General features: G+C 43.7%; 2 protein-coding genes across 2 annotated transcripts in view; one reads left to right on the plus strand and one right to left on the minus strand.

The window, feature by feature from the left end:
- Nucleotides 1-12,583, minus strand: part of lyrm4b (LYR motif containing 4) — a 36,348-nt gene extending 23,765 nt beyond the window's left edge. Inside the window, exon 1 of the mRNA XM_084340111.1 lies at nucleotides 12,400-12,583. Coding sequence (XP_084196237.1) covers nucleotides 12,400-12,485 — 86 coding nt within the window. The 5' untranslated portion in view covers nucleotides 12,486-12,583. The remainder of the gene's footprint in view (nucleotides 1-12,399) is intronic.
- Nucleotides 12,584-12,658: 75 nt separating this feature from the next.
- fars2 (phenylalanyl-tRNA synthetase 2, mitochondrial) overlaps nucleotides 12,659-17,730 on the plus strand; it is a 113,994-nt gene continuing 108,922 nt past the window's right edge. The window contains exons 1-2 of the mRNA XM_084340078.1: nucleotides 12,659-12,759; nucleotides 16,643-16,844. The gene's annotated coding sequence lies outside the window, so the exon portion shown is untranslated. The remainder of the gene's footprint in view (nucleotides 12,760-16,642; nucleotides 16,845-17,730) is intronic.

Below are 17,730 nucleotides of genomic sequence, written 5' to 3' on the forward strand. Positions count from 1 at the left end.
ACACACACACACACACACACACACACACACACACTTCAGTTTCAAACTGTAACGTGCGATAAAGAGAAGGAGACAGAAGACAATAAAAAATATCAAATATGTGCAGTCGAGACACTGAACTCTCTGAGGGGTTTATGAAAGCAAACAACAAGCAAACAAACAAACGCAGAAACCTGACATCATCAGGTGGGACGGGAAAAAACAAAATGAGACAAGACAGAAAAAGACACAAATTAGCACAGATGAGATAAAAATAAAACCTCAAGGCAGCAACATGAAACGAACAGCAGAGCTGAGGTGGAGACGCTGTCAACCCGACGACTCGCTGATGGAAAAATGCACAGTATGTATTTTCGCCTCTATGGGTCTGAAAAACAGACAATAAAAAATAGGTTTGTCGAGTGTTTGAGGACAGATCCAGACCTGCTGGAGGACTAAACACCTGGAGTCTCATCAGGTTCTGACCCGGAGCCGTTCACCGACGGGAGCAGAGCTCAGAGTTACTGTTGAACTTGTGGATTTATCCGTGTTTCAGCATCATGTGACGTCATCCAAGTGAAATTTCCCAGTTGGAAACATGTTGTTCTGATAATTCTGACAGCTCATGAACCGTCAGTGAATGCATGCAGGAAATCAGGACGTGAACAGAACAGGGTAGTTCTGCACAGGACAAAACAAACAAGCTCGTACCTAAAAGAGGCGGCTGGTGCACCTACTTCAGACAACGTGAATGCTAACGCTTTTAGCTTCGCAGCCTTCTGCAGACTGATCACAGCAGACGAGCTGTGTGGAGACGTCTGATGTTTTCTTGGTTGTGTTTTCAGCTGCTTCAGCTGTTCAGCAGAACGCTGCACTCTGTTTTACCGTCTCCAAACAGACTCGACTGAATATATATTAGTTGAACTCACAAGTTATTAAAGAGCGTTTATTAAAAGGTTTAAACTGACTGATGTCTCATGTTGGCCGTTCTGTTTTAGAGGTTTCAGAATCAATATAACTTTTACAGGCTCGACTAATAAGAGGTGGTGTTTTATATTACAGATCCGTAAATCGACCAATTATGTTTTGAATAAAAGCCTCGGAGGCTTACTGAGGTAAATGTATTGCGTTTGAGCTGAGTTCAGTCTCGATGCACATTTTCACTTCTATTAAAAAACAAATTGCTTCTTTTCAGCACAATAAATATTCATTCTCCCGCATGTGTTGAATTGTATCTCAACTACTTCCTGGAATCAGTAATCAATAATCAGTAATCAGTACGTGTCAACAACTCAACACTTTCTACATCTTCCCAACACAATACCACATGACGTCATCTCTCACTCCCTTCAAGGAAACTTTTAGTGAAACATGCAACCGTGAGCTTTGTTGAACTAACGTGAACATGAGCGTGACTCCCTCATAAATAGATTTTTGTAAAGTGCAGAGTGAATTATTTTTCTCCACCAGCAGCTGCTGTACCGTCCAAACGTGGGTGTTAGAAATCTGCCAAGTTGGACCTCAGTAACCTCAAATCCAGACAGCGCCGGACAAACTCACTATTTTCAGCTTTTGTTTCAGCTTGAGGCCACGATGACCAGAGTCCAGAACAATAAATCATCAGGAAGCAAATCAAAACAGACAAATTGGAAACACTGAAGTATTTCCTGACAGGAGCTGAGAAGAGAAAATGATTATTGGTTTAATTTTCTGCTCTTTTTCTCGATAACACTCGGGCCTCATTACAGCTGGCAGCTCCTCTGATGTGGGGAAACTACACCATCGACCTTGGGAAGTTACAGCGCTGCCTGGCGAAGCCATTCATCTTCCCCGTCTGTCTTTGTGTCGCAAGCTCATTTAGGATTTAAGACAGAACCAATAAAAGTGTGATGGATCTGATTTACATGCTGTGGTTGAATACAGGGAGCGTCACAAGGACATGACGGAGGAGTGACGAGGAAACAGGATTAAGTCCCTCTGAAGGTGAGACGGAGGGAACGACAGTGGACGGATGGAGGACGGAGAGAGGAGGTTTATCCTGTTCTTACTCCTGAAACATTATGTAAAATGATCCCAAACGTCTCGCTCAAAGTAAATTCATGCCGTTGTTGAACCACATGGAGTACAGACATGGTTTCAAGCTCGTTTGAAAAGTTATTAGATTATTATCCTTCTCCCAAGCTGTGCAGCCCTGCAACTGCCCCTATTAGCTGGAAAACACAATGGGTCCACATCATACAGTCAAAGTTCAAATGTAATAACAATATCACTGAAAATGAACACTGAATGATGAAAGGATGACAGGAAGTCAGAACCTAATGAGGACGGACAGGAGGAAAAAAAGTCAAGGATGGAAGGAAGCGATGAAGGAAGTAAAGGATGAAGCGATGAAGTGAAAAGTAAAAGCAGACATGTGTAAACAAAGACAGGAATCAAAGATGGAGAAAAGCTCTAACAAAAGAAATCAAGGAGAAGGAAGAGCGAGTGTCTTTACAACGAAAGAGAAGATGAGGACGGAGGAGACAAAAGCTGCTGACAGTTTGTCATTCAGACGTCCATCTCTTTATCGTTCGTCCCCTCAGTCTGAAGCTCAGCGGGGCCGAAGACGAGGCCTTCAGGCTCCTCCATCAAACTGATTCATACGCAGCCCTCAGCTAATGGAGGCAGCGTAATGAGCACCGCCACTAACGAGCACGACGAAAGACGGAGAACAACAAAGAGATCAGAAAGTGCTGGAAACGATCAACAGGGAGGGAGGAGGTGACGGCGTGTCCAGCAGCTCGACGTCTGCTCTGGACAGGAAGTGACACAGGAAGTGACGCATGGTGACAGACTGACAGCACACAGAAGTTTCACAAAGTCAAACTCCATTTTTAACGTGTGGTCTCGTCTGTTAGTGTAGAGAAGATAATTAAGTGCCTACAGAACACAGCTTAAGATACAGAAAACGGCAAAAACGGAAAAATGGCAAAAGTCTGCATGGAGGACGACGAGGTGGACAGTCGCGTTAGAGAAGCACTGGACTTTCCCCAGGAGACGGCTGTTTGTGTCCATGGGGAACCAAAAGTCAGCGGTGAGCTAAAGTTACAGAAGTAACGCAGTTGTTTTAAATCAGATCACAATGTTGTCCTGAACCTAAACAATCAGCGAGTGTACAGCGTTGTGTGCTGCGATGGTTGTGTCATTATGTGAGTCACTGGCAACCGACCTGCTGAGTCATGTAGGTGTGAGGATGTTCGAGTGTCCTGTGAAAGGTTTAGTCCAGCTGGTTTAGCTCATCGTGAAGTAGCCTTGAACTTAGTTCCTGACAAACAGACTCATTTTGGATTGCTCATGGTCGTTTTCAAAAGTCCTTATAACTTATTCCTGCAGATTAACTTGAGTCCATTCAGAACGTTTCATGTCACGTCTTCATATTTCCACCAGATTAAGGAGAGCGGCATCAGAAAGTATCTAAAAGTGTTGTATCGATGAAAATCAGATAACGATACGGACCTTTACTTATCCTGAAGTGTGGGATCTTGTCTTTCTAGAGTTTGACGTGAGACTCAAAGTGAGGATATCTCTCATCTGTAACTTTGACTCTGACTGATCTTTGACTCCCACAAGCCCTCAAACTTTATGGAAGTGAAGTTCCTGCAGAGCTCCTTTAATGTCCTCGATCACACACCTGCACTTCCTCTGCTCCGACAGGTCCAAACATCTGCCGTGATCAAGGCTCGGCTATTCTTTCTATCGATTATCGTCAGCAGCAGATACAGATTATTTACTGTACGCTGAGCTGCTGTGTGTGAATTGTTATCTTTTAAAGTGCGTGAATGATTTATCTCCGTGTCTCGTCACTTAAACTTCAGAGGGAATTCTCTCGTGTGATCTCTGGAAGATGAGAAGGAGGAGAAGGAGGAGGAGGAGGAGGTGAGAAGAGGAGGAGGAGGAAATTTCCACCATCGTTTTAGTCGTATTGTGATAAGCTGACAGCTTTTCACTACACACACACACACACACACACACACACACACACACACACACACACACACACACACACACACACACACACACACGATGACAGTGCGTGACTGAATCCACCGGGGAGAGTTATTTTTAATGAAGACAAAGACAGACATAAGGAGGACACAGAGGAGAGAGAGACAGATGGAGAGACATCGATGACAAACCAGAACAAGAGAGCGACGAGGTGAGAGACAGTTTGACTCAGCTTCACATGAAAGACAAAAACACTGAATCAGTCTGTGACTTGCTGTGGTTTTTGTTGTCGTTCCTACGCTGAGAGATGACCTACTTCTGACAGTCTGCTTCTTCCTCTTCCACCCACCCTTCCTCCATCTTTCCCTCTCCGTCTGTCTCTAACACACCTGACAGGTTGGAGCTCAGCACGGCTTCGTTCCCCTGGTTTTTAAAAACCTGTTTTTGAGGCAGAGCTGTGAGATACAGTGAACGCAGGAGGGCAAAACATCCATTTTCTGATTCAGATCAATCCTCATCTGATTGATACGATATCAACTGATTAAAACCAAAGATCAGCCTTTAATTATACTTCATGTCTGTTTCCTGCGGTACGAATTAACACTCACTGTTTGGCGAGTAAACCTCAACGTCATCTGCAGATGTGGACGTTCTGATGACTTGAGACTCGACCTAAACTCTGAAGTTAAAGACTTGTGACTCGGCTGGAGGCAGGTCGACTTGGATGACTTGTCCGTGTTTATTTTATGTTTTCAGTTTAGTTTTTGCAGTTTGGCTTCTATAATAATACTTCTGATTGAGAAGAATTAAGAAAGCTGTAATAAAGTTGTTATACGTACATTTATTTCTCTACATCTCAATGTGGAGTTTGATCCATTTTTTACTCCAATAAATCCTCAACATCTGCATCTGTTTGTTTCCTCTCCTCTGTGCTCGACATCTCCCTGTGCTGAAATGATCCATTGTGTATGTTAATAACCCCAAACCGGCTCCATTTATGTTTAAATTACATTTCAGTGTTTACGTTGTGCTTCCTGTTACCATTATCTGCTGCGCTGATCTGATTTTCCTGTTTCATCTCACTCCTGTTTATTTCTCTGTCTCTCTGTCTCACTAACAAAGCTCTCCAAATTCGGCCAAACTCTCCCACCTTTCCTCCCAGGAAGTGCTGCGAGCGCCTGCATCAGCTGTTATTGTACTCAGACTTCAAAATACAGCCTGCAGCAACGTCTGGCATATTCAGGTCATTCCACAACAATCCAACAAGTACACCGGCACGCCACGAACTGGGGCTGACGAGGGGAAGCCCACAGCAGGATTCAAACTCTCCGTTTTGACAAATCGCTCTTATAACTGGTGCAGCGCCTGTTCAAAACATGCTGCTCAGCTCAGATTATCTGGTAATGTGAGGCGTTCACAGATCCAGTCTGAAGCTCCTGAACTGCTCACACACTCAAACACGTTTGATATAAAAGATGGAAGATCTGGATGATTACAATGACCGCAACAACCAATGAGAGGCCTCCCTGAGCAGCTGACGGTGCTCCCAAACATTGGTAAACTATCTAGCTCTAGAGGCTAATGTTAGCTAGCATGCTACTCTCGACAGAAACTTAAAATCTCTCCTCCAGTTCTTTCTGAAGAATAAAAACCTGCGTTGACGGCGTCTCCCCAATCATCCCGACTCGTTTAACCCTCAGAGCGCTGAAGCCACGCCCCTGCTGCTGCACAGGGCGGTGATCGCCGTTTATCCAAATTTATTAATATTGAACGTTTTGCGTGTCCAGACTTCAACACTTCACTTCCTCCAGTCCTCGTGAAGTCATCGTTTCTCTAAACGCTCTGATTGACCTGTCCACAGAGTCACCTAAGAAGGCGACCTACGACCTCGACCTCGCTTGTGTTCGGACGAGAGGCCAAAACGTACACGAAAATGTTTGTTTTGCAAAATAATCGTACGAGTGTGGACGAGACTTTAAACTCCAGTCTTGTGTCCTAAAATCAAAGATATACATATTAATGAGCAGGTAGTTCTTTAATTAACCCGTGTTGTCTCGTTCACCACTCATAACCACTCTTTAGGTTCAGTTGGACCGACAGTCAACAAGCCAGAACTCTTCATTCACTGAATGACAACGACAAGCTACAGATCGTCACATTTAAGAAGCTTAAAAAAATAAAATAAATTAATTAACTAATTTTCTTTTGATTGAAAATGTGATTAATCGACTGACTGTTGGCTCTTCGAGGCAGCGTCTGCCACCAGTGCACCAGCAGGACAACACATAAACCAGACGAGGTGGTTGTAGTTTTAATGGACTACAAAGTCCACAGAAAACTCGTCGTGGAAGTTCTGATCCTTTCATTTTCAGACGTGTGTTTCCTCTGCCAGGACCGACTCTCCACACATGAGGTCTGCGAGGCGGTGGACCGAACCAGCTGCCCGTCTCTGGAATTTATTTTATTTGGACCAGCAGCGGGAGGAGGCCATCTCTCATCTGGCCGCTCAATAATTCAACACAGCGGCGGTCCGCATGAAGGCTAGCAGGGAGCGCCGGCTCTCTGATGTCCGTGTGGAGGGCTGTGTGTTCTGACAGTTGAAGACGCTGTCCCAACCTCACCCCAACCACACACACAGACACACACAGAGACACACAGAGACACACACACAGACACACAGACACACACACACACACACACACACACACACACACACACAGACACACACACACACACACACACACACACACAGACACACACAGGACTGAAGATGAATAAAATGGGGGGAGAAGATGAGGATGAGCAAACATAGCTGAGATGTATGGGTTGAGAACGCAGCGTTTCAGCCTCTAATACCGACTTTGTGGCGATAAAAGCAGTTTTAAAAGCCCAGACGGTCGCAGCTGTGGGAGGAGATGTCACGAGAGCCCAGAGGCTTCTCATATACATCCCATAATGTTCAATTTTAAAGAGTGCCGGCTGAATGTGAGCACAAACACACCGACGGATATGAAGGGACAAAAGGTCACAGATTGCTGTAGAGAACAGAAAGCAATAAGGTGCAGGTGCAGCTGACCTGGTGCATTGTGGGCCGCGGCGTCCAGCTAAACGATGCATGGACAGTTTAGATTAAATATGTTGAGCTTCATGTTTGATAGATAAAAATACTGATTGGATTTTAAAATGCTTTCTGCAGCATTCAGGAAAAAGTTGATTTCACAATAAGAAATGTTATCTGCCGTCACACCAAACTCCATTCACAAATTCAACACTTTAAAGTTCCTTTGCTTACATGCTAATGTAGACTTAGCAACAGTTATTGGCCGCGTTTCCCAGATTCGTTAAGAAGCTCTTAAGTGCTAAGATCTTCTTAGGAGCGCTCTTAAGAACGCTGTGAAAGAAGGATGTGTTTCCCAGAGTCGCTCTTAGCTTAAGAAGATCTTTCACTAAGAAGGAAATGTAAGATCGAGCTGACCCACTCTTAACAGCCTTCTTAGCGACCAAATGCTCAGTGATCAAGCGCGTCAGGGAAATTTATATCCTCCACTTTGCGAAATAATAAAACAATGCTCAGTGTTGAAATGCGCTCATAGCTGCGGACCACTGGCGCAAGAAAAAAAAATAAGAAAATGGTAGATGAAAAAAAAACGTTTTATTGAATAACACGTTTAAGTTTTCCGCAACATCTGCATATATGAGTTTATAGTACTACACATAAAAAAAACAACCCTGTGGCATTTCACAGATATCAAGGGAACAGATGTATTAAACTCAGCTGAACCTCATCCAGAGAGGCTTCACCTGCTACTCTGCGTTGCCCAAGTCCGCGCGTGTGAGAAACCACGGCTGCAATACAGCACATTCTCCCTGCAAACCAACAGCGTCGCCGTGCGCGAAGCCAGACGGTTTACATAAATGCATACGTGCGTCAGCACTTCTCCCCACTGGACGTGCTGTCAGACCGGGCTGTCCAGGCAAAGTACCGGCTGCCCCGTGCGGAGATCCAACAGCCGTTGGATCTCTTTGCCTGGACAGCCCGGTCTGACAGCGCACACACACACACACACACACACTTATGCGCTGATAAAGGGGTGGGTGATCGATCTGCCTGGCATCGATTGATTCAGCACAGCAGCACCGCGGTGGACAGCTCCCACTAAGAGCTTCTTCAGAAGCTTCTTTGGCTTGATCTTAAGGTTCTCCTAAGAAGGCAGTTAAGAACGCGTCTGGGAAACACCCGCATCTTAGCGCTCCTTCTTAGCCGAACCCTTCTTAAGAGCCTTCTTAAGTCCTTAAGAACGATCGAATCTGGGAAACGCGGCCATTATCAGTGACTTTTTGAAAAGCGCATGGGCTGCTCTTCACATCGGCATGAATTACATCCACCAGATTGTGTTCATTCAAAAAGAAAATACACCACTTTTAAAGCTGGTTCACCTGCTATAGTGGTAGCTATAGTTACCGGTTGTTGACAAGCAATGCAGCATTCAAAAGGCTTTTTTAAAATTAAAATGTTCTTTTCTTTTTTTTTTTTTTTTTTTTTTTTTAAAATGGGGTCTGGTGCAGAGCTCACCACGTAAAACACGGCAGGTTAAATAAAAATCACATCCTGCAAACTTGATGGAGAACAACAAGGGAGCGAATCATAGAATAACTCACGATATGATTAACGACACGTTGCCCGTGGTTACGATAATATCACGATATACTTGAAATATTCCAAGACAATCAAAGACACAAACATGGCTCAGTAAATAAAGTTTACAGGAGTCATGAAGTAGTGAGTTGAACCGTCAGGAGTCTGTTCAGAGCAGCTGCATGTTTTGATAAAAATATTGATATTTGGCGTCAGTGTGATAATTATATTGCAAGAGGACGCGATATGATACACTGACAAATCAATATTTTATCCCATCACCAGAGAACAATGGGACAAAACAGCATCATTAATGTTTGAACTGAATTATTCTCCAGAGCTCAGCTAAAAACACAGAAACACTGAATCTGTCAGCATGTAGGCCTGTTTGTACCCGCTGCTGACAACCTGATCCCCACTTCACCTGATCTCTGCTCGGAAACAAGAGCGCCCGTAATGAAAACTGACAACAAAATGACGCGCGCGAAAGGTAAATAACATAAATAAAATATCGTGTTTGTCCTGCAGTTGTCGAGGAAACTGAACATAATTATAGAAGACAAAGGAAATGAAGTGGAAGATAAATCAGCCTCACTGCACTGATAATAAACTGATAATGCAGCTCAATATAAACCAACTTTGAGACATGATTTCAAAAATAAACAGCAGCGACTTGAGCAGATTAAATCCAATATTAATCCAATAACAGTCTGAAGCTTCTCAAACTGTATTAGCCTCCTCCTCAGCAGCAGCAGCAGCAGCAGCAGCAGCAGGTCGGACTGATGTCCAGAATAAATGCAGAGCGTGTCACAGTCAGTTAGGCAGAACACAGTGAATCCTGATGGGACCCGAGCAGCAGGACGCCTGCACACAAATCAGGTCAGTGGCCATCTACAAACTGGGCCACGGACTCTGAACCAGAGCTGAATTTATAACAGCAGCTTTGCTCAGAAACCCTGCGACCTCCGTGTCCAACACACTGCTGCTAACACCCACATCTGCTCACAGCGAGGCAGCCTTCAAGACACAACGCTCATCTGCTCAGTCACTTAATCTGGTGAGACAAAACACCTCTCAGTTTAATACAATTCAACAAGAGCTCAACAAAGATCCTCCACAAACTCTCTGAAACTGTTTCAGCATCAACTCAACTGTCGCTGCAGTGACGAGTCGATCAACAGAAAATAAATCTGCACCATTTTTCATTTTAAGTCGTTTATTAAGAGAAAGGTGCGTCTCCAGTGTGAGGACCTGCTGTCAGAAGAAATTAACTTCATTCTCTCACAGAATAACAGAATAAATGTTCATCCGTCTCCATTTCTTCTCGATGTTAACAAGACTGAGTTCAAACTGTTCGGGAAACTTACTCGGAAGGAAATGTCGGCCCGACTCTAAATGAGTCGCGTGGCTCTGCAGCGTGGCTGTCTGATATGTATGATGTCGGTGGGTTCACAGTGAAATAATACAATCTCAAATGTAAAGATTTTTTTTTGTTGCGTCTTCTGAAACCTTCACAGCCACAGAGCACTGTAACAGTTTATCATGTCAGCCTCAGACACACCGAGGACCAAAGCGAAAGTGAAACATCAACAGCGTCGGCTGCAGAAGAAACCAAAGCTCATTAAAGATCACGTTCACGTTTGTATTAAAAGTTACCCGATGAGGAACCTTACTCAAGTGAGCAGTGTGCTGCAGGGTTCACTCAGTGCGTCTCCGCAGGAGTGGTAAAATAAAACATGATGTAACATCATGTAATATCATTTCTTGGAGGGACAGACAGAAATAGTTACCATGACGTCAAACACACTTCCCAGCCTTCCTTCTATAACCACACAGGAGCTGAAGTTTTTATGCTAACCAATCAATTAGTTTTTCAATTTGTTAAATCTGCATCAGATGTTTTGGCCACAATCTGTGAACACAACGCTGACAAATCATCACCTGATGAAGCTGAGATGATGAGACTGAGGCTGAGACTGAGGCTGAGACTGAGGCAGACAGAAAGCTGCAGGAGGTAAAGCAGACGCTGAAATGCTCAGAGAGGAGGGGAACTGTAGAGGCTGCTGATAATAACTCTCTGTGGGAAGATTATGAATCATCATCTGATACATAATTAATATGAAGATATTAATTAGAGGAGCTTTACTGAACACACAAGACAGAACCAGGTCTACGTCCACAGTGAGAGCTTCACTGTGTGGCCAGCAGCTGTCAGAGACTAAAGAAGTACTGACATCATTTATCTCCTCACAAAAGCCTGTGTTAGAGCAACATCTGGAGGTTTTACTACAGATGCTTTGGGATGCTGATTTGTTTGGTTTTCCTGCTTTCAGTTTACTGCTGAACAAACTAGCCATAATGCTAGCTGTTTGAAGCCAATACAAGTGACTGCAAAAAGAGTCGGGCTAACAGGACGACAGCTCTGGAGGAGAGAGTCGGTGCAGATCCAGACCTTCTGGAGGAATAAACACCTGCAGTCTCATCAGACTGAAAGTGGATTCATCTTCAGTCCTGTTCATCAGCTCCTCTCAGCCTGTTGATCACTAACTTACAGCTACCTGTGATTTGTCAAACCTTTATTCAGTTTGTGCAATTTAGAGCAAATCATTTGTTGAGTGCTCATTTAAATTATTTTGTAACATGACACAGTCAGCCTTTACAATGGGAGGATATGTTGCTTTTTTGTATCGTGTGATATTAAACTATCAGTATAGATAGAAAGTTTTTTGTTTTTTTTTGTCTTTCTGGCAAAACAAGACATTTGAAGACGTCAGTTTGAAATTATTTTCTGAAAATATTACTCAGGAGATTCATGAATATTGGAATAATCTTCAGCTGTAGCCACATAGCTTGGGGAAAACTTGAGGACAGACAACACGGTGCTGTGGGTAATCACAGACATCCCTGAAGTCCCCGTGGAAGTCTGCAGCGAGAGTAATTAAGTACTTAATGGGCTTACAGACAGTTTAAATGTTTGGGACAGGGTTCCTAGTCTTTTCTACAGATCCTTTTCCAGGACTCTTTCAGTGACGATCTAACAGACAGGGAGCACATCCACACACTGACATGTCCCGTAATTAATCAATTTATAGCCACAATGCCGGTTTCTCTTGTGAATCACAGTGTATCATCCACGGCTGCCTGAACACCAGGAAGCAAGGGCTGCTGGGAGCTTTGTTTTCATCAGGAGCAACAGGAGAAATATTAAACAGAAAATAAGACTCTTAAAACCAACAACTCTGCTTTCATTTTAATAAAGATCTGCGTTGTTATAATAATATACAGGATACTAATACCAGGCTGCATGGTGTAGTTTGGGGGAGTTTATCTAATGCTCCAGGACAACTCAAGATTTTTCTAGTTTTCCATGACTAAAAAACTGGTCAACTGTTTTCCAGGTTTTCCAGGAACCCTGTGGGACCTGTCAGCTCTTCACTCCATGTGTAGAAATCCGAAAAAATCCGCAAAAACAAGTACGTGAAAATCACCGGAATGCTCCTTTAAATGCTCACTAACACCGTTAAAGACCCGTTAAAACTAATAAACACAGTATCATTAACTCAGTTTCATTAACTCACCTGTGTGACCCCCCTGACCGCCCTGTAAACCACTCTGCAGGACTCTGAGCAGATGTTGCGTTTTGTTTAGTCACAGTTGGATAACAGTGATGACACTGAACCTGACAGCCTGGCTGATGTAAACACACATGTTAGCCGCTAAGTTAGCATCTTTCCAGCCGCTGACAGTCGGTTCAAACCGGCCAGCAGGACCGTTCAGCCCGGCCAGGGATCAGCTCTTACCTGTAGTTGTACGAGGGGAACTTCTTGCTCTCTGTCAGCATCATTTTGTAGAGAGAAATCACCTGCGCTCGTGTGGACGCCGCCATGATGCTGCTGTTACCGCTGCTCTGACCGACTGAGCCTGAGGACCCTTAATGTCTGGTGTCCAAAGAGTGCCTGAGCAGAAACACGTGTTTCCTGTCACAGTTTCTCCTCCGGTGTTCATTCATTTAAAGCCTTTTTCACATTTATAGATGTTTCTGTCTGAAAAGATCACCATAAAAATTAGATTTTGAATTTTGAACACGATTTTTTCTCCAGCTGACGAACAGGCGCGTCACCGCCGCCTGAACGGCAGCTCAGCCCTGGTGTGTGCAGAAGGTGAGTTAGCCTCGCTCATGTTAACCTGCTATAAAGTGCGCGATAATACACGACTGAGGGGTTTTAATGAATGAACGGTGCTGTGAGCTTATAGCGGCTCACCTCACAACACAAACCGGCATCGTGCCGGGTCACACCGCGCTTCATTTCCCGGTTAAATAGTCCTTGTTATGGGTCAGCGTGTTAGCTGCTCTGCTACAAACACTCTGACAGGAGTGCAGACATGAAGTCAGCTTGTTTTAAGTGTGATGAAGAGATGAACCAGAGACAGAAACACAGCTAACGACACCTGAGAGACAGGAACGTGTTGTTGGTGTCATTGTGTGCCTGTGTGTGGTGACAGTGTGTGGTGACAGAGTGTGACCTCTCTGTCAGGTTATCCAACAGGTAACAGTCAGCTGATCTCCTCCATCATGACTGTCAGGATCACTAACATCACACTGAACCTCTTGAAACCACGTGTTCTCACAGCTTTGAAGTTTTAAGCATAATAAAGATTAAATTGGTCCAAACAGCAGCTGTAGTTCCAATATTACATTGTTACACTATGATGTGATATGAGACAGTATATAGTGTTGGATTTTGGGTTAGGCAGCATCTTTTCCTTGTTTTAAAGGCTGCATTACAGGAAAGGGACGTCATTGTCTGAACTTACCAGACTGTTCTACTTGTTCTTATACTTGTATTTACCCACGTAGTCATTAAATCCACATTACTGATGATTATTGATCAGAAATCTCATTGTGTTCAAAGTACCAACAGTAGGGATGCACGATACATAACAAACATAAATTATCAGCCCAGAAATGGAAAATTGACATTATCGGTTATCGGCAGATAAAGAAATTATAATAATGACTTAACAAGTGCAGCATCTCCACACAGTAGGTGGCAGTATGCACGTTTAAATTTGTTCTGTGAGCAGCCAATAAAAACACAGAAGAAGAAGAACAAACACACTGATGTTGCTCTCGTAACGACAAACTGCTGCAGCGTGTAGAGCCACGCAATGTAGACCAGAGCCACACACTGGTGTGGACGTCTTCTTTTACAAGAAGGACATAACACGAGGGGAAAAGTCTGATCGCAGCTGAAGTTAACTATCTTTGCTCACTACGTCTGAGCCTTTCTTACACTGTGTGCATAAAAAAAGCATAATGTTTTTCTCTATTATCCGTTATTTCATCGGTATCAGCCGTGAGAGTCAGGTAATTATCGGTTATCGTATCGACTCAAAGCGTCAGTGTTGAGCTGGTGGGTCAGATTTGTGCCCTGACTGTTACAGTTGTCATAAGGAAACAATTAGTCAGCCAACAGAAAATGAATCAGCAACAATTGTTATAATTGATTAATCAATTAAAATCAATGACCATGCAAAGGTAAGAATCATTCACTGGTTTCAGCTTCTTTATTGTAATGATTCACTGCTTCTCTCGGACTGTGTGTCAGATATTTTAACTCCAGGCAAACATGTCGGACATCTTTCACTGTTTCCTGACTGAAGGATTAAAATGTCGTGCTGAAGGACAGTTTCTATTCTCACTGGTGGGGTCTGACCTTTGAACTCTGGGTCAGTTTGAGTCAGCTGGGAGGAAGTGATGTCAGAGTGAAACATGATGGGAAAACAGAGGAGTTGACATTTCTGTCCCGAGTGGAGATTTGTCTTGTTAGAGAGGACCACACACACACACACACACACACACACACACACACACACACACACACACACACACACACACACACACACACTCAAATCAGCTGACATCAGAGAGCCTGATGTTGGGATGTTTGTGTGTGTGTGTGTGTGTGTGTGTGTGTGTGTGTGTGTGTGTGTGTATACAGTATGCTCTTTAGCAGTAGATGTGTGAAAGGTCAGAGACACATCCTGTTTGTTGATGTCCTGCTGTCTTTTAGTGTAAAGGTCAATGGTACTGCTGTGTGTGTGTGTGTGTGTGTGTGTGTGTGTGTGTGTGTGTGTGTGTGTGTGTGTGTGTGTGTGTGTGTGTGTGTGTGTGTGTGTGTGTGCGTGCGTGCTGGTAAAAACTCAGTTGATAACATTGATTGTCATGTCTGTCGTCTTGGTCCGATGAGGCAGTGTTTAGTGTGTGTGTGTCGTCTTTGTGAGGATCGTTTGAAGCACACAGTGAAAGTGAAGTGACCAACTTCATTCTCCCCAAATACTGATTCTGATTCCCAAACAGCTGATTAATCGCATCATATTGTAGATTATTGATTAATTGCTTCGTCTATAAAAGTCAGTTGCCCAAAACTCAAATTAAGATTTTCAAAATGCTTATTTTATTTGCCCAAAACCCCAAAATATCCTTTGTAATCCCGTACATTCGAGCTCTAAACCCAACCTGAGGTTCTCGTCCAGTGCAGAGGAGCTATTGATCACCATCATATGTAAGATTTGTGCAAATGTTCATGACATTGTTTAGAAGGTTTATCAGAAGGCTCAGTGGTGATTGACCCGAGCCGCCATCATTCAACTCTCTTTCTCCAGAAAGTTACATTTTGTTTCTTTAGGACAGAAACGTAAACGCAGTGTTTATTTACGCATGAGGCACAGCAGCTTACCTTCATGATGATTTAAATCTCCCGACACACCGACCGGATCAGTCAGAAACTAATCTGTGTTCTTCTACACAACCAAAAGGTCACACACTCAGTTCAGGTTTGTTTGATGAAATAGTTTGGAGTAAAGCAGCTGTCCTCATTGTAAGCAGCCTCTCTAGTTACATGCAGCTTCCTCTGGAGCTGCAAGAGGCTTTAAACTATTTTCACATATGTAGTTTTTCTCCCTAAGACCTGGAAAAACTAGACTGAGATACATTTATCAGTTTACCATCAAAAAAAAGGATCAAAGAAAAGCTGCATATTTATAAAATGCAGAAGCTCGACTCAGATAAATGTTTGGCACCGCAGCTTTAAAAATAACTTAAACGATTAATCAGTAATTTAATTAGTTGCCCGTTAATTTCGGTTAACTGGTTAATCAATCAAGATTATTTGAGTCACAACGTGAGGGACACACCTGCTTTTCACTCGTCCAATCAACTCTGGAGATCCCTGAACAAATCCTCTCATCACTGTCAGTATTTATCAAACAGAATATACAACCGTGCTGTGCTTTATCCTATCAGGGAGTGTGTGTGTGTGTGTGTGTGTGTGTGTGTGTGTGTGTGTGTGTGTGTGTGTGTCCCTGCAGAGGCAGCTGACTGATGACTGACGGCTCTGCAGGAGCGTCAGATCAATAAAGGAGGATTTCCTTCAGTCCCAGCTGACTGGACGAAGTCTCTCCGTCTAATCGGAGCTTTCAGTCAGTTCCCTCCACATCAACAGACGCTGCTGTCAGTGTCACCGTTCACACCGGGCCCCTAAATGCTTTTTATCCAGTCTCAATCCAATGTCACTTCTGCTTCTTCACTATCAGAGACGTACTGAGAAAACAGCCGTGTGTTTTCTGAGATAGAGACGTCTTGGCAGGATTTCTCTCAGGATCTGAAATGAAGCTTTTCCTGATAGTTGTTGATAAAGAAGATGAACTGGAATGAAAGTGAAATCTTACAGATGTAATGGAGAGCAGCCACAGCCACCTGACACACATGTGCTGTCATGTTTGCTGCTATAATCCTTTATAAACTGTTTCTGTACAGGGAGGTTCTGCAGGTTGTCAGTTAACTTACATGTCATGTTCGTGATGGTGCCGCTGGAATGTTAAAGTTCTGTCGGCCCTCGAACACTCAGTGGAAGCAGTGAGAACTCGTTCCAGACGGTCCGGGTCGTGTCGACAGGAGTCTGTTTGATGTGAGCTGCTTGTTTCTCGCCGCTGTGAGCTGCAGATTGAGTTTTCTGTCTTCTTTCTGCCTGGTGGATCAAGGCCCCCGACGCCCCCCCCATCGATCGCTTCCTCCCGTGTTCAGACCGGCGGAAGAATCCGTCTGGGACACATCAGGCCGTGACCCGTCCATCCATCCGCCTGACCCTCCATCCATACATCCACCCAGCCGTCCGTCGTCTCTGCTCCAGTCCTCCAGTCCGGATCAACAAACTCTTCTGCACCGTTCGCTCCACAGACTGAGGTAGGTGATCAGGCGTGTGTGTGTGTGTGTGTGTGTGTGTGTGTGTGTGTGTGTGTGTGTGTGTGTGTGTGTGTGTGTGTGTGTGTGTGTGTGTGTGTGTGTGTGTGTGTGTGTGTGTGTGTGTGTGTGAGTGAGTGTGTGTGTGTGTGTGTGTGATGTTTCACTGTGTTGAACATCATATTGATCCGTGCTCTGTCCTCTACATTTCCCTTTGAGTTAAATTCTTTACATAAAGGAACAGTTCGCCCCAAAAAGTAAGATTCAGTCATCATCTCCTCCCTCCAAATGTCTCCATGCAGCTCATCTGCTGTTATCCAAGTCTGCAGAAGCCCTGAGATCACAAACTGATTTGAAAAGACTTTACACCCTTCATTAAGATGAAATCTTCACTGTAGCTGTGAAGATAAAAGTGTTGCACGTGTGTTGAGGGTCAATAACGTCTTTTCAGATCAGTTTGGGATCTCGGGGCTTCTGGAGACTTCTTGAGTACATTTGAGGGGTCTGTACTCGATTACTTTTACCAGAGTCTGTTTTTACACAAGTGTTATACAAGTGTCTGAACTTCTACTTGAGTTTCTTGAATCTGAAGAAGGTGCTGTGAGTATCCAAACAGCCATAGAAATGTTGAATCATGCTGCAGATATTAAGAGGAAACAAATTAAATCGTTGAACATCGTGCCGATACGTTCAGCATCAACATTTTGTGATGTGGCAGATATTCAAATTAAAAAATGTTCACCCGTCAAAAGAAAATATCAGAAAAGCAGATAATAAGAACGAGTGAAGGCTCATAATGGAGAAAAACGAGGACAAAATACAAGAACAGGTTAACAAATGATGTTAGAAAATACCCAAAATACTGAATAAAACATGACTGACTTGCAAT

This window comes from Pagrus pagrus (genome assembly GCF_965226575.1).
Source record: "Pagrus pagrus genome assembly, chromosome: 20".
Taxonomy (NCBI): domain Eukaryota; kingdom Metazoa; phylum Chordata; class Actinopteri; order Spariformes; family Sparidae; genus Pagrus; species Pagrus pagrus.